Source organism: Hibiscus syriacus, unplaced genomic scaffold (assembly GCF_006381635.1).
Source record: "Hibiscus syriacus cultivar Baekdansim isolate YM2019G1 unplaced genomic scaffold, ASM638163v2 tig00008957_pilon, whole genome shotgun sequence".
In the NCBI taxonomy this organism is placed as follows: domain Eukaryota; kingdom Viridiplantae; phylum Streptophyta; class Magnoliopsida; order Malvales; family Malvaceae; genus Hibiscus; species Hibiscus syriacus.
In genome coordinates, this window is record NW_024062178.1 from 790,692 (window position 1) to 813,859 (window position 23,168).

At 33.7% G+C, this 23,168-nt stretch overlaps 2 protein-coding genes and 2 non-coding genes across 5 annotated transcripts; 3 read left to right on the forward strand and 1 right to left on the reverse strand.

Annotated features, from left to right (window-relative positions):
• Positions 1–214: 214 nt before the first annotated feature.
• On the reverse strand, positions 215–287 carry TRNAR-UCU. Its single transcript has one exon. It is a non-coding gene; the product is annotated as a tRNA-Arg (tRNA).
• A 2,848-nt stretch (positions 288–3,135) lies between these two features.
• TRNAD-GUC lies at positions 3,136–3,207 on the forward strand. Its single transcript has one exon. It is a non-coding gene; the product is annotated as a tRNA-Asp (tRNA).
• A 10,173-nt stretch (positions 3,208–13,380) lies between these two features.
• On the forward strand, positions 13,381–16,599 carry LOC120202646 (acyl-CoA-binding domain-containing protein 1-like). 2 transcript variants are annotated; one of them, XM_039203062.1, is made up of 6 exons: positions 13,381–14,013; positions 14,408–14,513; positions 14,647–14,750; positions 15,585–15,676; positions 15,782–15,879; positions 16,173–16,599. In XM_039203062.1, exons 1-6 carry the CDS (start codon positions 13,511–13,513, stop codon positions 16,347–16,349), a joined length of 1,080 nt encoding a protein of 359 aa, XP_039058993.1. In that variant the 5' UTR covers positions 13,381–13,510; the 3' UTR covers positions 16,350–16,599. The 2 variants fall into 2 exon arrangements, with proteins under 2 accessions (XP_039058993.1, XP_039058994.1); XM_039203063.1 differs by having other exon boundaries at positions 14,650–14,750.
• A 1,767-nt stretch (positions 16,600–18,366) lies between these two features.
• Positions 18,367–22,429, forward strand: LOC120202647 (importin subunit beta-1-like). Its single transcript, XM_039203064.1, has 3 exons — positions 18,367–18,475; positions 19,021–21,428; positions 21,539–22,429. Exons 2-3 carry the CDS (start codon positions 19,024–19,026, stop codon positions 21,735–21,737), a joined length of 2,604 nt encoding a protein of 867 aa, XP_039058995.1. The 5' UTR covers positions 18,367–18,475; positions 19,021–19,023; the 3' UTR covers positions 21,738–22,429.
• Positions 22,430–23,168: the final 739 nt, after the last annotated feature.

The following is a 23,168-nucleotide window of genomic DNA, read 5'->3' on the forward strand; positions in this document are numbered from 1 at the left end:
TTTTATTTTGTTTCTTTTTGCAAAAATAAATAATTCGTGTTCATTTGAATCATTAAATAACCTTTTTGATTGTCGATATATATATATATATATAACAAATTTTTTGTTAGTGAATAGATTATTGAATCATTAAATAACCTTTTTAGTTAAAAAAAATTGTAAAATTAATTAATTCGCTAATAATCAGTAACACTGTACTCGGCGGAAAAAAAAGCACACCCAGTGGGACTCGAACCCACAATCGCTTGATTAGAAGTCAAGCGCCTTATCCATTAGGCCATGGGTGCTTGTTGACAACGCTTGAACACTTTAATATTTAACCTTTATCAATATCGACAATAAAATGAGAACCCTTAACTACACCATCTAGAGATAGACCTAGATAAGACAAGTGGAGACAGTTGTCCCCTAATCTTTTAATTTTTTATGTATTTTATATATTTTTATTAAAAATATATTTTTGTTCCTCCTTATATTTATAAGTTCAGTCATTCTACAAATTTTATAAATCTATCTTAATATAAAATCTTATATCCGTCCCTGAACTACCATCGATAATAAAATGTTTAACTTTGTTTTTAGTATACATTATAACAATCTAATAAGGTGTGTTTGTATCAACGATCAATTATTTTAGCAGGATAAAATACTAGATTTTTAAGTAAAATCAAGAGTTCAAATTATAATATTTGTAAATAGAGCAAATTAGATTGAGATGCCACATATTAAATCTTTGTAGGAATAGATTTGAATTAATTGGTTAAGAAATAAGATATAAATGATTAATTAAAAAAATTATGCTTGTAGGGTCTTAGACAAAAGAAAATTGCTTTTCTTTCTATTTCTCTTTTCCACTTATAATAAGAGATGTGACCATCTATTCGGTTGTAATTAAATCAATTTAATAAATAACTTTTTACTCATTTATCATATTATATTTTTTTATCATATTATATTTTATTAAAATTATCTTTATTAGACAACAATTATTAGCTAATTATATTTTTTATTGACGTGATAATAAATCATATCAATACTAAGTATTGTTAGTTAATTAGCTAATAATTGTTGTCTAATGAAGATAATTTTAATTAAAAATTAAAATAATAAAATTAAACTCTAATAAATGTCAAAACAATCATTCAATTGAAGGTTAATTTTGATGTTATACCAAAAATTTGTGTATCATCACTTTAAAATAGTAACTAAAGTTTAAATTGTGAGATTCTTTTTTTATTAAAATGCATTGGGATAAGTAAACTACCATCTGCTGCCTCGTACTACCTTGTTGAAGCGCAGCGTCTCCTTGCGGCCAATCTTTTAATCGCAATTGCTTCAAGGTGGTGATCTTTCGATATACTTTTATCACTCCCGGAAAGTAAACTACCATCTGTTGCCTCTTACTACCTTGTTGAAGCGCAGCGTCTCCTTGCGGCCAATTTTTTAATCGCAATTGTTTCAAGGCGGTGATCTTTCGATATACTTTTATCACTCCCGGAAAGTAAACTACCATCTGTTGCCTCTTACTACCTTGTTGAAGCGCAGCGTCCCCTTGCGGCCAATTTTTTAATCCCAATTGCTTCAAGACGGTGATCTTTCGATATGCTTTTTCACTCCCGGAAATGTTTAAAGGCGGTGATCTTTCTATATGCTTTTATCATTCTAGGAAATGTTTAAGGAATGGCAGTTTAATTTAAAGCAAAGAAAATACATAACCGAAAATATTAAAAAGAATCTTAATATTTTCGAATGAGCACAACTTAAAATGTTAATATTTCCTTAATTTTTTTCGTTGCACACATTCTTCGTAACAATTATTTTTAACATTTTCGATTGAAAAAAAATGTTAAAAAGTTAACATTTTAAGTTACGCTCGTCAACATTTTAAGTTGCACTCAATCGAAAATATTAATAAAAAATAACATTTTCAATTACACCTTTCCTTAGATTTAAATTAAGCTAGTCGTATGACATAACTACACCCATGCTCCTACATTAGCGATCAAAGCTGCAATCACCTCTCTTTTTTTTCCTGAATCCTCTGCAGAGGGGATAGTTACAGTGCCAATAACATCTTGCCAACATGAAGAAAACACATTATGTATTCATTATAGGCATCTAGTTTAGGATTCGATATCTTGGTTGAAACCTGCAGTAACTCTCCTAAACCCTCAAATGCTACGGCTAGCCAACATTCTCTAGTCGTTGAAACAAAACAACCCGAAAATACTCTTACAACATCTCCAGCAAAACTAGCAGCTTTGTAATAATTCTCAAGAATACCTAGTTCCTCCCTCGTTACAACCAAACCAGCAGCTTCAAGTTCATCTATCGACCTGCCCGACATCGACTATTGTTCCTTGTACTTCGACGTTAAGTCAAATCGTTGCCTCTTTCTACTACCACAATCAAAACGTTAGCAGTAATTGGATCCAAAGTCAATGTCACAAATATAGACATCTGTCAACATTAGTGGCAACAGCTTACGTGCCAGGATGCACCAATGTGGCTTGTGGCACTATCTAAGTAGACGATGCGAAGAAGATGCCTCTGCTGATGCCACTGCACTTGTGATGGGCATAGATCAATCTCTTGAAAGGGAAAACTTCAACAGAGTTGACCTTATTTTGCCAAAGGTCGCAAAGGGCTTGCCAAGACCACTTTTAACCATCGCCCAACTACACTTTTGAAGCACCATTCCTCCGACGTCCTTAACTACCATCTGTCTAGTCATTCCCTCCCTCTTCCTTCTGTTGCCAAAGATCTCAAAATGCTTGCCATGCATTGGTCGGCCTTCGCACTCTTTCTTTTATCATATTTTCCGATTAAATACGGATCAGGGGAAAAAAGGCCTTGAAAGCTACCAAAATCGGAACTGATGACGTCAACTTCCGGCCCATGAGCCGCCACTAATAAACGCATCCAAACTCCTTTTAACTACTTCCCCACTGCTCGTAAAACATGGCTTACACTTCACCGTCCTCCTCCTCTTTCTTCACCCATCTCGTCTAATATGAACTGCCATTCAAGAAAAGTCTGCTCTTTACTGTATGCTAGTTTAACAAATAACCAGTTGTCTCTTGTCCGAACCTAATATAATAATTTTTAACTAAAAGTTTGTGCGAAGGATATCAAGTCGTTGTAGTATAGTGGTGAGTATTTCCGCCTGTCACGCGGACGACCCGGGTTCGATCCCCGGCAACGGCGTTTTCAATTTTTTTCCTGTAATTGATTTTTGGCTTGACCAAGAAGTCTTATGTCCCCCAAGTCGCACGGCGTTTTAACCGAAAGAACTTCTTGCGCTCAAAACCGAAAGTCGAAGACTCGCTCCTACATCTCGAACTCTCAAAGGACGTTATTCTGATTGGCCCATTTCGTCCCAAAGAGACCTTCCCAACCAGCCATCCCCTAGCTTGAAGAGACTCAACTTCTTTTTCTCGTAGCGCCTGATGCAGAGAGACCGCTCCGCAAAGATTCCCCAATACCACTGTCATCAAAATCCTCCGTACGACAGCCCTGCCCTCTCTAGGCTAGGCTCCTCTGTTACATCAACTAGATCCACTCCCACCGAAAAAAAATTCCTTTTTTTTGCCAATCCTAATTTCAAATACAAGACAACGACTGGGGGGAATGCCAACGGCTTCTCCCTATTCTTCCTCCCTGAACGCGAGGGTTTCTCCATCGTAAAGATGCGTATGCCAGAATTAGCCTAAGCGCAGATGTAACTTAATAAAAATAAAGCACTTTCTTCTCTTACGATATTTATTCGATTGCTCTTTCTCGTACAAAGTGAACAGAAAACCATATATTTTGATTTCTAGGGTTTAATTCTGGTTTTAGCCCCTATACTTTGCTGCATTTTGGATCTTAATCCAGAAAATTTTAGTTCCCATATTTCTACAATTTTGTTAGTAAGCGTAAATCTAAATCTATAACAATAATATGATATTGTTTTCAAAAAACAAATCTTATGCATTTGATTAAAAAATTAAAATTTTAAATCATGTCTCGTATAATATTTTTTTTAATTTACATAGAGATGGAGGAAATAAATTTTAGGGTAAATTACGCGTTTAGTACATAAATTATCAATTTTGATATGTTAGTTTTTGTTTCATTTTAGTATCTCATCGTTAAAAACTTAACGAATAAGCTAATGAAGTATAGCTCCGGTGGATGAACGACCAATGTTTCGTTTTAGTATCTCATCGTTAAAAACTTAACGATAGGCTAATGAAGTATAGCTCCGGTGGATGAACGACTAATCCGCGAACTATAAAAGAATGACGAGTCAACCATGCTCTAGTTTCAATCCCATCGACTATGCTCTAGTTTAGAGATATTGGAAGATGAAGAAATATTCAATTAAAAAATTCTAAAATTGTTCCGAATTCATAAATTTAAATATTTAAATAAGTAAATTATGAAATTTAAAATATCTTAATTTTCTCTTATTTTATTTTAGAATAATTTTCAAATATGTGCGAATTTAAGTTTACGTGCCCTAGTTTAGAATTGAGTCCTATAATAATGTTGTCTATATTTTAATTTAAAATAATTTTGAATTTAATTCGAATAAATTTATTAGACACAAATTTTATTTTATTTATCTCGATTTAAAAAAATCAAATTAGATTATAATAATAAAATACAACTTATTAACTCAAATAACTTGAGATGTATTAGATAATATATAAAAAGAAACTGACAGAATTTATATATTAATTCAATAAAAATTGAAACAAGAGACATAACATAATAAATAAAGGATCATTATCGTATACTACCATGGAAAGTTGTTTTTCCATTGGCAAATAATAACCCATAGAGAAAACCAGATTCCTCCCTGAGTAAACTTCAAATAAATAATTTTGAATTTTCATAAACACTCATTAATAAGAAAGCATAATTCAAAAATCCCAGCCCAGATAATTCATAAAAAAAAATAAAGAAATAAGGGTAAACTACCTATTTAATCACCCACCTATTACTCAATTTTGTTCGTAGTCACCAAATTATTATTTTTTTAAAATTATATTTACAGTTACGTTTTGATTCTATTTTGATTATCTACTATTAAAAAATTAATAGTGACATTGAGCGTAATTTTTTTATTATTTTCAATATCACATCAACTTTGTAAATAATAAAAAAGGTCACGGTAGCACCAATTTTAATTTTTTAATGGTGGGTGATCAAAACGTAATATTATATATATTTTTTAAAAAAATTGGTAGGTGGCCAAAATAAAAATTAAGCAATAAGTGAGTGACCAAATAAGTGGTTTACCCAATAAATAAAGTTTTAGACGGGAAGATTAGAAACATCGTTGGAAGCAGGGATATTATTAGCGGCCCTGGAGATGACCGACGACGAGACAGAATTGAAGCTCGAGAACATGAGAGGGCGGTCATGCGCCTCAGAATCTTCGGCATCGTCGGCCGTCGTCAGATTTATGCAAGCGAATCGTTCGAGCGATATGAAAAAAAATTGAGCGACGCTGGTTCCCAGCCACGACAAGAAGCCGACGTTGGTATCCATAGAGGTAAATTATTTGATTGATTTGGGGATTTGGGTGTTTCGGATTGGCCTTTAGGTTTTTTCCTTTTTACAGGAAGATTTCGAACTACGGGGTCTTCGAAATTCAAGCCATACCAATAGGTTTTGAGGAGGAAGCGATTTGTCAAAGCCTCGAAGGCACAATAAGGGAAATCAAAACGAATTTGCCTCTAAATATTTATTGCTCTTTTAGATTTCTTTGCTATTTTTTTTAATATTTTTACGATATAATTAGTAAATGGAATGAGAGAAAAAACCACTTTTAGGCTTTTAGCTTATATATATATATATATATATATATATATATATATATATATTATTTTTAAAATATTATTATGATTATAAGATAATATATATATATATATATTTAATTTTAAATATGAATAAATTGACACACATTTAAAGACAAAATTACTCCAACCCAAATCATCTCAAGATAATAAGGTTTCCTTTACCTTTGGAACCGCTACTTCGATTCATATATATATATATTATAGAATTTGAATGAGCTTCATGAAAAACTAATTATATAAGAAGAATGAAGAATGAAATAAGAATATTTTAGTATCAATTTGAAATATGGTCGGTGACGATGGGAAGTACAATGCTAAAAATGTAAAATTATTTAAAAGTTCAGTGATAAAATCGATGCATCTATAAAGTTCAGTGTCTAAAATGACGTTATTTTATATATCAAAACAACTGCACCAAAACGACATTATTTTACTGTGGCATGTCACATCAACAATTTTTAACCACGTCATCTTCTCGTTAGTAACTAACAGTGGAGTAACATAATTGAATGTATAATTAAAATTCGATATTGTAATTAATAAAATTAAAAATTTAGTAGTACAAAATGATCTAACTGTCAAAATTTAATAATATTTGAAGAAATTTTCAATTTTATTGCTTAAGATACTAGAAAGGTGTGATGGACCAGAAACGTTTTCATTATGATTTACTGATTTAGTTGTAGGTGCACTTAACCAAATAAAATTAATCTTAAAAGAATATTATTTAAAAAAAATAAAATTTTAAACGATAATATTTAGGTAAAAATAACAGTATAGAATAAAATGAATTTTAAAATATTTTCATTTAATGTTTACACTTTATTTTATTTCATTTTAACACTTATTATTTTTAATTATATCTAACATTTAACTTAGATTTTATTTTAATATCAATCATTAAAACAGTGAGTGGTCATCCCCAAAACCGTTGAACGTTCTATATACACGTGACATCTAAAAGAAAAAACGGAATCTATTGTCATGTAGATAATTCTGCTGACAACAACTACTACAAATGAGCCACGTGTTTCAGAACAATAAATAGTCAACATAAACCGCGAAACACTTAATTCTGTTCCAGTGGTGCGCACTACGCCCTCATTCGATTCCTTCTTCTTGTTCTATTATCATTAGACTACAACATTGTTTTGTTCCTCGGGCGCCAATATTTGGGAGCTTCTGTTATGCGGGACCTAAAAAAACAGTTAAAAAACGGCTTGACAGTTAAACAAGTGATTGATTAAAATTTAGACTGGTTATGGTATATTATTTAACCGAAAATATTATCAAGCACAATAACATATTAGGTAGTGCTTAGATAATGTAATAGGTAGCGCTTATATAATAAAATATGCATTTAACCGGAAATATTATCAAGTACAATAACAAATTAGGTAGCGCTTATATAATGTAATAGGTAGCGCTTATATTGACCTATTTTCTCATAAAAACGGTAAATTTAAACCAGTTACATTATAAATTGACCTATTACATTATAAATATCGGTTTCGATGTTTTCAGGATCGATACAATTTTAAATGTATCGACACTTTATGCGTGCAACTCGTTTGTGCTTTATTTTGAAAAAAAGTATCGACACATATTTAAAGAGTGTCGATACATAATTGTTAGGTTAATCGATTGACTGAATCGGCCAAGAGGGGGTGAATTGGCAATAAAAATTTTGTGGAAGCTTTTGCAGAAAATTGAAAGAAATTGCACAGCGATTTAGAGTGGTTCGACTTTATCAACCAAAGTCTACGTCCACTACCTTAGCTATCCACACTAAGGATTTTTCAACAAATTCACTAATTTGTTCTTTCTTTTGAGGCCAAAGAGATAACCTTACAACTCCCTCAAGAATATACCCCAATTCTTGAGAACATTATTTTCTCAAAGAGAAATACAAATTTGCAAACTTACAAGAAAAACCTCACAAGGCAAATATGTTTGCACAATTCTAGAACAAAGAAAGAACACTCAAGAATAAATACAATTGAGCACAATAAGTGTTCTTGAAAACAAAATGAATATTGAATGAAAAATAGGCTTGAAATGCTCAAACTTGAGGTTTTATGCTTTCTCTTTGATTCTCTCTTGATTCTAATTGCTTGATGTTTCTTGTTATTGATCAATGGCTTCTAAGCTTGCTTAAATACACCTTGAATCACTTCTGAACGTTGGGGATAATTAGAGAAAATAATATAGCCGTTTTAGTGTGAAAACAATTAATAAAACAGTTTGGAGCGTGGGGGAATCGGTACCCCCTATGGGGAATCGGTTCCCTAAGTGTAAAATTCAAATATTTCGACCGTTATACAAGGGGGGAATCGGTACCCCTGGGGGGAATCGGTTCCCTCCGAGCATACTGGAATTCTCGGAGCCAAATCATTCAGGGGGAATCGGTACCCCCTTGGGGGGGGAATCGGTTCCCTCTGAGCAATCTGGAATTTTTGGCTTTGAAATGGTTCGAAATACTTTGTAAAATTATTTTGAAATTTTTTTAAGTTTAAAACTTAATTTTACACTTTGAGTAAGGATTAAAAATGATCTTTGAAAGATTTGGAGTAATGTTTTGATATTCGAATAATTCTATCGAATATACTTAGAAAATCATTTGGAAAATCTTAAAATTCATTTAACTTAATTTGTTATATCGAAATATCAAAATGTTTTCAACAATATCCCCCTTTTTGATATAACAAAACATTTTAGTAATTTTAAGATTTTGAAATCAAGTTTTGAAAGTACTCCCCCTTACTTTAATCACTTCTCCCATTTATCATTTAAAAACACATTTAACACTTCTCTCCCTTTTTGTTAAATCAAAAAGACATTTTAAAGAATTTAAACAAGGTTTTGAAATCATTTAGCCAATTGATTATATATAATATAAGTTGCTAAGATCACAAGCAAGAGAAACGTTAGCCATTAGTTTTATAATCAATATTCATAATTAATGTGAAATGGCAAAATTAGTCATTTATCTAATCATGAAGTAAATGATGCAATAATGAATAAATTTAATCACACTAAATAGATAATTTCTAACCATTCATAAAAACAAATTCAAAGTCAATCAATCCACAAATTCAAACATTCTAAAATATTCAAAATTTTAAAACAATAAGTTTGGAGTTCAAAGCAAAACATATAATCACATATCAGGATCAGGAGGAGGAAAACGAGCTCGTATAGCGGCCATTTCGTTAGTGATGTCATTAATACGCGCGTTGGTTGCTTCATTGTTTGTACGCATCTCCCGAAGAATTCCTAATTGTTGAGCTCCCATTGTGGATAAATGGGACTCTATAGAAGTAAAGCGCGAATCCATGGTAGCATATCGAAAATCGAATGTCTCCATAAAGATTTGAAAATATGGAGGCATTTGATGCGTTTGTTGTGCTTGCTCCTCGGGCTGCTCAGGCTCATCTTCGGCTTCATCGATGTCTCGCATTAATTGCTCAAGCTCGAGATCTTCGTCAGCTTCGGGTGGAGCCTATGAAGAACTAGCTCCCGGAGTATTTGCAGAAGATCGAACCCATTCACCGGTTTCCTTATCCTTAATCCATCCCGCTCTCGTTAAGGAAAGAAGTTTAATTTGTTTCTTAAGGGGAAAAACGACATCTAGACCGACTCTAAGCCCAGCTTTGGAAAACAGATTACTCAAAATGCAACCGTAAACAAGAGATGAACAAAGTTTCTTGTTAGGAACAAGATTTACGGTTTCAACAATTTCAGCAAAAATAATCCGAGGTAGGTTAATTTTAATATTGTTTTCGAAACAATGTAACCACCAAAGATCTAAGGCTCTAAGAGTAGAATAACGACCTCCGGATGGTCGAAACTACCAAGAAATCATTAGATGAAGAAAACGTTCATGAAGGTCTAAGACACTTGCACTATCCCTTCTTTTATAACGAGATCCTAAAACCTGCTTTTCATTTGAAATACCATCATTATCTAATCCGAATGTATTGGCTATGTAAGCCGAGTCAATATATAAGAATTGTCCTAGAAGATAGGAACGAATTCCTATGGTTTCGGTTTCAGTTTGGTTTTTAACACAAACGGCATTAAAATAGAAAATACGAACAAGTTGATGGTAAACGATGGGTTCAAGGTCAAAGAGTTTATCAAATTTCCACTCTTGTAAAAGAGGAAGATATTTAAAATTAATAGCTAACATAGCTCGACGAGAGGGAATACGTTCTTCCCGGATTTTGTAAGAGTCAAAATATTAATAATACCAAAAACGATGATTTCTAGGACCAGGATGATTGAAACACGAATTTTGGATAGTCAAGTTAGGATCAATGGGATTAGGATTAGAAATTGGAATAGGAGGAGGATTTGGAGGTGGATTTGGTTGACGGTGTGAACGACTAGATGATGACCTAACACGTTTAGGATTGGACATGGTTTAGGAAATCAGAATAGAATTGATAACCTGCAATTTAGAAAACACATGTATGCAATTCAATCAATCCCAAAACTTAATTGAGTCCTCAATATTTCAAGGTTCTCTAAATCAATCCTAATGGGCAAAGTTTTTGAAAAACTTTTAAAAAATATGGTTTTGAGAAACAATATATGTATAGTTTTCATAACAACAACATAATTTAATCAAAACACAATAATTTGAAAATTAATTTTTTTTTTATTTCGAAAATTTAGAAAATTTTGGAAAATTCTTGTGTTTTTGATGAAATTAGTTGTAATATCTAGTTTCTAATCACTAAATAATCAATGCCCGATCTAAAATTCAACCTAGAACTAATTAAAACTAGTTCTATGTTCATAAATTGATAAAAAAAAGAAGTTTTGGAAAAATACCTTGAATGATTTCGGATTTGAGTGAGATTATATGAAGTTTGCACGTTTTTGATGATTCCAACAGGTTTAGAGGATGATATTTGAAGTGAATTCCGATTAAAAACGTTGATTTGAGGCAAAAATGGAGATTTGAGTGCTTAGAGGGAGAGAAACGGCGAATGGAAGAAAATAGAGGGTTTTGAACAAAAATAAGGGTTCTGCCCGTGTGAACTCCAGGGGGGTATCGATTCCCCTGTGGGGGGAATCGATTCCCCTTCAAAGGGGAAATCGGTTCCCTCAAGGGGAGATCGATTCCCTCTGCACCAAAATGCTAAAATCCGATTTTAAACACCCAAAATGCTAAATTAATTTCCTCTAGTGGTATTGGCAACTCATATATTGAAAATTAATCATGTTCAAACAATTCAATTAATCTTTAAACGATATTTGAACATAAAATTATTTTTTCATCAATAATCATAAACTCCCCCTAACTAATAGCAATGAATGCAATCAAAAATTACTATTATAAGGATTTTTCATTTATTATTAAAAGTGCTAAAATTATTTTAAACACTCAGTGAAGATAAATTGGTCAAACCTAATTCTCTCCTAAGTGTCCAAAATCGTTCTATGTCTAAAGGTTTTGTAAAGATATTCACTAATTGGTGCAAAGTATCAACAAATTCTAGAACTACATATTCCTTAGTGACATGGTCTCTAATGAAGTGATGTCTTATTTCAATGTGCTTAGTTCTAGAGTGTTGGATGTGATTTTTAGTGAGACAAATAGCACTAGTATTGTCACACTTGATAGGAATGGTACCTACTTCAATTCCATAATCAAAAAGTTGTTGTTTCATCCATAAAACTTGTGCACAGCAACTACCATCTGAAATGTATTTAGCTTTAGTGGTAGATAATGCAACACAATTTTGTTTCTTTGAAAACCAAGAAATTAGCATATTTCTAAGGAATTGGCAAGTACCGGAGGTGCTTTTTCTATCTAATTTGCATCCTCCATAATCCGCATCAGAAAAAACATGTAAGCTAAAGCTAGAGTCTCTAGGATACCAAAGTCCTAAACTAGGAGTGTCTTTAAGGTATCTAAAGATTCTCTTAACAGCTAGTAAATGTGATTCCTTAGGACATGATTGAAATCTAGCACATAAACAAACACTAAACAAACACTAAATACTTTAATCCAATTACCATTTCAACAATAATAAAAAAAAGAAATTGATATTTACTAGAAGTACATATATCTACCCTTTGGTTGCTTTCCACCCATTGACTTCATTTTTCCTTCATATATTAGTTTACGCAAATCAAATCAAATACTTGTATATAAAAATCGATAACCACTCTTGTGGTAAAACGGTTGGTCTTCAATAGAATTTGAATGGCCACTACAACAAGTGTCGGCACATTTATACAAACCTCAAATATCATTTTCTACCTATAATATTATATACAGGTATCTATATTTATTTTCTACCTATAATATTATATAATAATCGGTCCCAAAACCTCCCTATTTCCTTCAAACGAATGGGAACACTCAATACTCAAAGTATCGGTACATTTATACAACCTATAATATCATTTTCTACCTATAATATTAAATAAAAGTATCGATATTTATCATCTACCTAGAAGATCATTTTCTACATGTAATCGGTCCCAAATGCTTCTTTACTTCGAAAACCCCAAACAACAACACATAAAAACCCTAATTACTGTAATAATAAAAAACTAGGGTTTCAACAACGTGCTTTTCGATTTGAAATGCAGCAACAAACAAAACAAACTTCAATATATCTGGTTTTATCATTTCGATACCGGTTTTATCATATTTTTACCTATTATATTGTTATGGATCGATATATTTTCTTAAAGTATCGACACTTTTTAGACGCTATAATTTCTTCTCTTTTAAATTACGAAAGTGTCGATACTTATATTAATTTATCGACACTTTCAATATATATGGTATCTTTTTACCGGTTTATCATTTCGAGACCTCTTTTGTCATATTATTACCGGATATATTACTATGGATCGATACATTTGTATAAAGTATCGACACTTTTCAGGCGCTATAACTTCTTCTCTTTTAAATTACAAAAGTGTCGATACTTATATTAATTTATCGACACTTTCAATATATCCGGTAGCTTTTTACCGGTTTTATCATTTCGAGACCTGTTTTGTCATATTATTACCAGTTATATTGCTATGGATCGACATATTTTTATAAAGTATCGACACTTTTTAGACGCTATAACTTCTTCTCTTTTAAATTACAAAAGTGTCGATACTTATATTAATTTATCGACACTTTCAATATATTTGGTAGCGCTTTACCGGTTTTATCATAATGACACCGATTTTATCATATTTTTACCTGTTATATTGCTATGGATCGATACATTTTTAATTTGTATCGACACAAACCGACAACCTAAGTTTGCCTGTTGTCAAATTTTTTAATATTTTCTTCATGATTTCCACCTACAACATTGTTATTACTCGATATTTCAGATAACGTTAAACTAAATTTATTAAATATATTATAATATATCCGATAACACCGTATATTAGTCGTATATTAACTCGCATTTTCCTAAGACAATCCCCCGATATTTCCTAAAAAAATATGATATAAAATCAAAGAAGAACGAATTTGGATTTTTCTTTCTTCTTCAATTTTCGAGAAGAATTTTAAGTTTTTAGTTTAACTTCGATGCGAAGCTGAAGCAATCATTTATAGTGTTTTTTTTTTCAATTTTTTAGGGTTGGGTTTTTATTTTATTTCTGGGTTTTGGTTGATTGGTTTCATGGCTGACTGGCAACAGCTTTTGCAATCGATTTTTATAGGTCTCATCTTCTCTTATCTTCTCGCTAAGCTAATCTCCTTAGTCGTTTCTTTCAATGAAGATAACCTTTCGATTACCCGAGATCGAAGCGGCTATGTCCAAGGCTACGAGAAGATCGACGACCCGGGACCCGTGCCCGACTCGCTTCTCAGTACTCAGCACGAGGGACTGCACAAGTCAGATTCGGTGCTCGCCGAATTGGGGAGTCTTAGGAACGACAGCGACGGTGATGGCCTTGGCGAGGATGATGACGACGACGATTGGGAAGGGGTAGAGTGTACGGAGCTGGATGATGCGTATAGTGCTGCGACGGCGTTCGTGGCGGCGGCTGCGGCGGATCGGTTGTCACAGAAGGTACCTAATGAGGTGCAGCTGCAGCTTTACGGTTTGTACAAGATTGCCACCGAGGGACCTTGCACTGCTCCTCAGCCTTCCGCTTTGAAAATGACCGCTCGTGCTAAGTGGTAAAGCGGTGTTTCGTGGCATTTTCTGCTCATTTTTTTCCTTTTGAGTTTCTCGTATTTTTTTTTGGTTTGTTTTTGGGTTTTTCCTCTTATTTTCGCAAATGTGAATGTCATAGATGAGTTTGCTGAGTATAATTTAGTTTAATTAGCTTGCTAAACTTCGTTTTCATGATTCAAAACCGAACTTGTTATGAGTAGAAATCTGGGTAAAACTGATGATCATTTAATTAATTTCTTATTCAATTATCAAATGCTTGATTGTCTCCTCATTGCAAGGCACTTCCATGTAGTATGAGAGTTGTTTCTACTACATAACACAAGACCTTAATGATTGAGAGTGGCTTGAGAAATTCATAGTCCTAGTTGTTGAATTTGGCTATTTGTTTATTCTTAGGCAAGCATGGTACAAATTGGGTGCTATGCCTCCGGAGGATGCAATGCAGAAATACATTGATATCGTGACTGAGCTTTATCCGACTTGGGTGGATGGTTCGGCTATGGTGCGATTTTAAACTTATTGTGGTTCTTTCTACTATCTGTCCTTTTTGGCGGTACTGTTTATTTCTATCTACTTCCTTTTCGTTTTTCTCTGTTTTGCTGATGTTCTGGTCTCTCAACCTTTTTTGCTCCTAGAAGAGCAAAGGTGGGGCTGATAGTGCTGCAAGTAAAGATGCCAAAGGACCAATGGGACCGGTTTTCAGCTCGTTCATATATGAAGAGGAATCTGGAAATGAGTTGTAAGGTTCTTAAAACTTCATCATATTGGTCTTTCTAACTGCTATTCCTTAGGTCTACTTATGTCTTATAAAGGTTTACAAGGTAGGAGATAGGACCCTCCAAATACATGGAAAAACTTGGAAAAATAATCGAATATACCCATTTTGGACACATACCTATATCCGATTCTGTGTAACATAGTAAACTGGAACTTATTATAGGGCTTCTCATAATTGCTTGAGCGACATCCAGGTCTTAAGTTGCTATTGTTTGTAATGGCATAATTGGTTTTAAACATGCAAGTTTAGTATCTGAATAGAAAAAAACTTCCTTTTTCTTGAGCTATAAATCAACAGTGTGCAATTCTACTTGGGATTGTAATATTTTTTTCTTGTTATACTATTTTCTGGTTCTTACCACTTGCCTATGAAATCCAATATAATTATGGAGTCATCAAACAATCAAATCCTCCAAAATCGAAGGCCAGTTAACTTGGACTATGGATATGGAATGTGTTTGTTCCACGATTTATGATTATATATTCAAGTCTTGTTTTGGCTGTTTGTTGTTCTAAATTCTCTTCACAAGTGTCGATGTTGCATTTTCATATATGACGCCTTAGGTATTGTATAAGTTTCTATGTGCTGATTGTTGATATGTATGCCCTTTTGTTAACTATGGAATAGTTCCCGTTAGTACAGTAGTGTGTTAATATAAGTGATTCATTAATGAGTTAAAAGACTTCCCTTTCCTCCTGTCACGTAAACAAAATATTCTTTATTACATAGTTTATTGTTTTTGTTTATAGTAGTTAAGAGATCTGATTAGAATGCTAAAGTCTTATTGTTTTTCAGGAAGATGGATGCTATTCATACTTTTGCCAGAGAAGGAGAACTGGATAATTTGCTTAAATGCATTAAAAGTGGTGTTTCCGTGCATTTACAAGGTTTGTTTCTATTTAGTTGTATTTCGCCCTTTGAGGAACTAGACTTGCATAGAGGTTTGAATGACTTGTTTTATCGTGTTACTACTTTGCATATGATGCAAGCAGACAGTGAAGGCAGAACCCCATTGCATTGGGCTGTAGATCGTGGACATCTTAAAATTACGGGAGCACTTGTTAGTAGGAATGCGGATGTGAATGCTAAGGTAATTATTGTATTGCTTTCACTGTTTTATCTGTTTTAGCCTCCTAATATTTGGTGAAACTATTCATGCCTGATGGATCTGTAATGCATGAAAAAAGAATGTCTTTGCAATGTTTTTGAACTGTTTTCAAAATCCTGTCGAAGTAATGAGAAAAAAATTGTTTTCAGGTGGTTCATGCATCAGCTTGAACCTATTGAATGGTGCACTATGTTCTTTTCACACACATATGGATACCTTTCTTGTTCCGGTGTTCTAATCAGTACTGTTAAATTCTTTTTATTTTATATTGGAAGGACAATGAAGGCCAAACCCCGTTGCACTATGCTGTTATGTGTGAGAGGAAAGACATTGCTGAATTTCTTGTAAAACAAAATGCAGACAAAGATATGAAGGATATGGATGGCAACTCTCCAGTTGACCTATGTGATTCGGATTGGCCTTGGTTGCAACATGCAGGCAAAGCTGATTGATCTGTGTTTTAAATCAAGTTTGCTTTTGGTTAAAGTACTTTAAAAAAGTTTCTCATGGATGTATATGGCTATAAGTTACTTTTTGCTTTTTTTAACATAGTTATATGCTGATGTGGGGCACTATGATGCTCATTGCCCTTGCCTCCTTGATTACTGCTCTCTCTACCTCCATAAGTAGATCGAAGAGAGTTAGAAGGTAAGTAAAGTTTAGCTGGTGAAATGGAATTCAAATAGTTTCTTTTTGTTGTTGCATTATGAGTTGAATGAATGTTTTGGATAAAGCCTAGAACTTGGATGTTACCATTCAAAGGGACCGGATAGTTTGATTCATACATCGTGTGCCCGATGTGGGCACTGAACCTAGCTAGTTCTTTGATCTTATGGTAGATTTAGATAAAACAGACTTGGTCACCCTAAACCTGTTCTATCAAATTAAGACTTGATCTCCATGGCATGGGCCGGATGCTGGTTTGCTTAGCGCTTACTTTCGACTCTTATTCTCTCTTCAGCCTGTAAAATGATTGGCTGTACTTTACATGTTTTGCTTTCGATTTGATGTTGTTCCATGAATTCTCTGATCAAAACCCTTTCCTGGAGAAAATTGCAGGTCTGCATTTATCCTAATTCGTTACCAAATTTTGAACTGAAAGTTTTAACTTAACCAGTTCTCTGATGAACAAGATTGAGTAATTAATATTGTTAGTGACCGTAAATTAAAGTAAAAGTTTAAACATTGAACTTAATTTTTTAAAGTCTAATTCAACTTGGGATTTGTTCGGTTTAAAAATAAAACAAGTTTGGTTAAAAATTTTAAAAGATTTCTGGGAAAAAAATGAAGATACTCTCTTAAAATTCTTTGTAAAGTTGAAAATAATGATTCTTGGTAAATTCGGTCAGATTTAAATTATAAACATAAAAATAGTTTTTTTCTCAATGATTTTTAACTATTTAAATTTACGAACATAAATTTGCTCCTTTGATTTTAAGTAATTAATTTTAATTAATTTTTGTGTTAATGATTATAGAAGAATATTCTAGTCATATGTTTAGTTTATGATTCTACTTTTAAATATTGATTATAATTTAGAATATTTTATGTCTTAATAAAATTAGCTGTTCTTAGTTCTGTAAAAAAACTATTAAATTTTATTATCATAGTTTAAATATAGTGTAAAACCATATAAATCCAATTTTATTTTTCATATTAGTATTATAAAATGACAGATATTAAATATGTTCTCATCGAAAATAAATTTTTATTTATTAATTATAATTTTAAAAATAAAATAAAACATTTTTAGAAATAAAAATTTGTTTTTTGAAATCAAAATAATGATTTACGTGAATGTATGTTTGTTATTTGGAATTGAAGTCATCGAAAGAATCGGAGCAGAGAAAATGGCTCCAGATAGACAGTAATTAGCTGTAACCTTTCACCCAAAAAAAAGTATAATGTAATTGATTTTGTTTGATGACAGTATTTATCAAATTAAAATTTAGCAGAGGTCGATGGGATCTTGATCCTTAAGATTTCTAAAAATTTGCGTTTAACCTTTTAGATTTTTAAAAGTTTTAATTTAGTTTTCTTCAAAGGTTTTAAAATTCTTGTTCAGTTTAATTTTTTTAAGAAAAATATTTTTAATTAGATTTTTTTATTTTTAAAGAGAATAATAATCTTGAAATTCTTCACAATTTTTAATTTAAACTTTTATAAAATTTTCTGTCATAGTTCGACGTTAGAAATGCACTTACAGCCTAAGAATTAAGATCACAGAGTCTCCCCTACTTAGAAGTTTCAGCTTTCATCAGGCCAAAAAACTTTACGGTAAAGGTAATCTAAGCCGTTAAACAGGATGACTTTTCGCAAATCAAAGTTGGTCAACTACACAAGTGGGGGCCATTTAAACAGGGGACCAATAGCAACCAAATAATAAATTCTCCCCTTTTACTTAAAGAATAAGTAATCTAAATTTCAGATTTGTTTAGTACCATAAATATCTGAGTACAGCTCCCACACCCGCTTCTGCTTTATATTCCTCCATTTTTTTAAAAAAAAATCATTTCTCTTATCATCATTTAGGGTTTTAATCATAGCAGCCGCTTTTGCTCTCGTTGATCGGTGGAAGGTAAATTTCCAATAGAATTTCGAGGCTTTTAAGTGGTTTTGTTTTTGTATGTACTTAGATTTTTGGAATTAGGGTTTTAGCGAATGATTTTGAGTATTCAATGGTGAATTACTCGATCTGCTCTCTCATTTTTTTTATAATATCGGATTCTTTTTGTTCGTAGAGTATTACTTGGAGTGTTTAGAATTTTAGATATATTTTATTAAACAGTTCTTGAATGGGTGAATTTGTAAGTGATACTGATTTAAATATAATTTGATCTGGAAACTTGTTTAATTTCAATGAATTTATTTTTTAATGTCTATTGGGCACAACGGATCCGAAATTCTGAATACTGAAGTTTTCATATCAGTTGTATGTAAATAGAGATGACACTAGGGCTGCCTATTGGTATCGGACTTTTTAATTTTATGTTCTATTTTTCATTGACCATTCCATTTAGTATGATGTCTTTTTGCTTATAAAAATTTATGATTTACTGTTTGATTTTGATTGTCTGATTTCTCATTGATTGATATATTTTTTAATACTTTCACAAATACTAGGTGATGGAAGTTACACAGGTGCTTTTGAATGCACAGTCAATTGATGGAACTACACGAAAGAATGCTGAAGAAAGCTTGAAACAGTTTCAGGAGCAAAACCTTCCTGGTTTCTTGCTGTCACTCTCTGGAGAATTGGCAAATGAGGAGAAGCCTGTGGAAACACGTAAATTAGCAGGCTTGATACTTAAGAATGCATTGGATGCTAAGGAACAACACAGGAAGTTTGAGCTTGTTCAAAGATGGTTGTTTTTGGATGACAATGCAAAGAGCCAAATTAAGGCATGCTTACTTAAGACCATTTCTTCTCCAGTGTCGGATGCTCGATCAACTGCATCGCAAGTCATTGCGAAGGTTGCTGGCATTGAGTTGCCACAGAAACAGTGGCTTGAGTTGATAGGCTCTCTTTTATCAAATGTTCATCAGTCCCCAGCTCATGTGAAGCAAGCTACTTTTGAGACTCTTGGATATCTGTGTGAGGACGTCTCTCCTGATGTTATTGATCAAGATCAAGTAAATAAAATACTTACGGCTGTAGTTCAAGGTATGAGTGCATCGGAAGGAAACATTGATGTGAGGCTTGCTGCGACAAGAGCACTTAATAATGCACTGGGATTTGCTCTGGCAAATTTCAACAATGACAGGGAGCGTGATTATCTAATGAGAGTTGTATGTGAGGCAACCCAATCTTCAGACATGAGGATAAGGCAGGCAGCTTTTGAGTGTTTGGTTTCTATTTCATCAACTTACTATGAAAAACTCGCTTCTTATATTCAAGATATTTTTAATGTTACGGCGAAGGCTGTGAGGGAAGATGATGAATCTGTTGCTCTTCAAGCTATTGAATTCTGGAGTTCAATATGTGACGAGGAGATAGATATTTTGGAAGAATACGAAGGTGTTAATGGAGATTCTGATATTACTTGCTTTTACTTCATCAAGCAGGCTCTTCCTGCTCTTGTTCCTATGCTGTTGGAGTTGCTGTTGAAGCAGGAAGAGAATCAAGATCAGGATGAAGGGGCTTGGAATATTGCAATGGCTGGTGGAACTTGTCTTGGTTTGGTTGCACGGACTGTAGGAGATGATATAGCCCCTCTTGTTGTTCCTTTTATTGAGGAGAATATAACAAAACCAGATTGGAGGCAGAGGGAGGCGGCAACTTATGCCTTTGGTTCAATCCTGGATGGCCCTTCTCCTGAAAAATTAATACCTCTTGTGAATGTTGCCCTAAACTATATGCTAAGTGCTTTGATAAAGGACCCCAATAGCCATGTCAAAGACACTACTGCCTGGACCCTTGGGCGGATCTTTGAATTCCTTCATGGCTCAGCTATTGGTTTACCTATCATCACTCAAGAAAATTGCCAACAAATAGTAATAGTTCTGCGACAGAGCATGAAGGACACTCCAAATGTTGCTGAGAAGGCCTGTGGTGCTCTCTATTTTCTAACTCAAGGTTATAAGGAGGTGGGTCCTTCATCCCCTTTAGTTCCCTTTTTCCAGGAAATTGTGCAGTCCCTTCTCACTGTCACTCACCGAGAAGATGCCGGGGAATCCCGGCTGAGAACAGCTGCCTATGAGACATTGAACGAAGTGGTAAGGTGTTCAACTGATGAGACATCTCCATTGGTGTTGCAACTGGTGCCCGTCATCATGATGGAACTTCATAACACTCTTGAGGGGCAGAAACTGTCATACGATGAAAGAGAGAAGCAGAGTGAATTGCACGGCCTTCTTTGTGGATGCTTACAGGTCATGATCCAGAAGCTCGGTTCATCAGAACCAACCAAGCATGTGTTCATGCAGTATGCAGAGCAGATAATGGGTCTTTTCCTAAGGGTTTTTGCTTGCAAGAGTGCAACTGTGCATGAGGAGGCCATGCTAGCAATTGGAGCCCTTGCTTATGCAACAGGGCCTGATTTTGCTAAGTACATGCCAGAGTTTTATAAGTACCTGGAAATGGGTCTTCAGAATTTTGAAGAGTACCAGGTCTGTGCTGTCACAGTTGGTGTTGTGGGTGATATTTGTAGGGCATTAGAGGACAAAATTGCTCCTTACTGCGATGGGATTATGACACAACTTCTCAAGAATTTATCAAGCAATCAGTTGCATCGTTCTGTGAAGCCTCCCATATTTTCGTGCTTTGGTGACATTGCATTGGCTGTTGGGGAGTATTTCGAAAAGTACTTAATGTGGGCCATGTCTGCTCTTCAGAGAGCAGCAGAGTTATCTACCCATGTTGCAGGAGATGATGAATTGACAGAGTACACAAATTCCCTGAGAAACGGAATTCTGGAGGCATATTCTGGGATTTTCCAAGGGTTTAAAAGCTCTTCAAAAACCCAGCTCTTGATTCCTTATGCACCTCACATCCTCCAGTTCTTGGATGGCATATACATGGAGAAAGACATGTGAGTTCTACTAAAATAATACTATTTTAGACTCTTACTCTATCGAATGCCTCATCTTTTGAGTGTGGTTATTAACAATCTTTTTTATGTTATGCTTATATTTCCTGTAGGGATGATGTGGTAATGAAGACTGCTATCGGAGTCCTTGGAGACGTAGCAGATACATTGGGAAGTCATGCTGGTTCTTTGATTCAGCAATCTGTTTCATGCAAAGACTTTTTAAATGAATGCTTGTCTTCAGAAGACCTTATGATTAAAGAATCAGCCGAATGGGCCAAGTTGGCCATTGCTCGTGCCATTTCTGCTTGATGATGTTGCCATTCCTCATTTTATATTCTCTATTGGAAGCCCATGCATTTGTCTGTGTTGAGTTGAGGTTCTGGGATTTTGCATGTGTCAAGTCTTCACCATTTTCAAGACAACAGAAGTTGTTATTGGTCTTCAAGTCGTCGTTAACTCTTGCATCATCATCATCACGGGTTTAGATTCCATTTGTTTTTTGACATGGAAGCAGATTGGGGTGGCTTCCAAGAAGTTGATGTTCATCCCAATGAAGTCGAGGAGAAAGAGTATCTTTTGGTCCTCTGAACGACTGGCGTCAAACTGTACCGACTAACTAGTAGCTTTGGTCACTTCCGATTGCTGTCCATGAACACCCCTCGTGTCGAGACCGACATCATTTTTGCCCTTGGTTTGTTTTTCTGCAAGTAAATATCAGGCCTAGGGTTCAAAAATCCGCAGCAGCTTGAGAACAATCTCCAAGTGAAGCATTTCATTTTCACCATTTCCTTTTTATTTTTGTTGGATACGTCAGCATGTTTCTCTCCGAGTATATATACATACATACATACATACCATTCAGTGCTTGAGTTGCATTAAAGCTCCGTTGCTGCTTTTGTATAAGTGTTTGTTACCTAATTGTGAGTCAATTGTTCAAATACCATGCACTCACATGTCCTTTGCTTTGCCTTTCCTTTCTGTATACATTTTCTTTCAAAGTTCAGATAGTATACATGCAATTTGGAATGAGCACATGTTCTTGTATTTGACAGTAACGTTCATTTCATGCACTCGACATATTTATAATTTGTTATTCAAATTTGAGGTGGTAGGTTTAATTCGAATATACTTGAGAACTATTGCAGGTACTTCAATTCTTTTAATTTGGGCGGAAAATTGTTGGTAAGGGTGAACAAAACTCTCCAATACGAGTGTTTAAGAGCAAATGAGTGATCTGGTGTCGGAGATAGGAGAGATCTCAAAGAACGAGGAAAAGTCGTTTTTATTAAGGAGAGGGACGAAAAATTATCGTCTAGAGTCAAGATTGAACTATTAAGTTTTTTTAACTTTAAAACGAACATGATTTTAAAAAGTAACTAAATCATAAATATTAGGAAATTAAGATTTAATTTTACTAATTAAATCAGAAAAATGACTTTTAAGCCTTAAATTTCTTAATTTCAAAACTAACATAGTCCTAAACAAATGAAAAAAAGAGAAAAGATCATAACTTTAATTTTAATGATTTCAAAATTATCATAAATTAAAAGGCTTAATACTTATATGAGTGTTTAAACTATACCCTTTTTTTCGAACAGGTGTTTATAGTATTTTTTGGTCCGTCCAGATGCTTAATATTATAAACGTTATCACTTTAGTTATCGGACCGGCAAAAGCATTAATTTCCCCATCAAGTGACACATGTCACAATATGATAATTTTAAAAATATTTATATAATT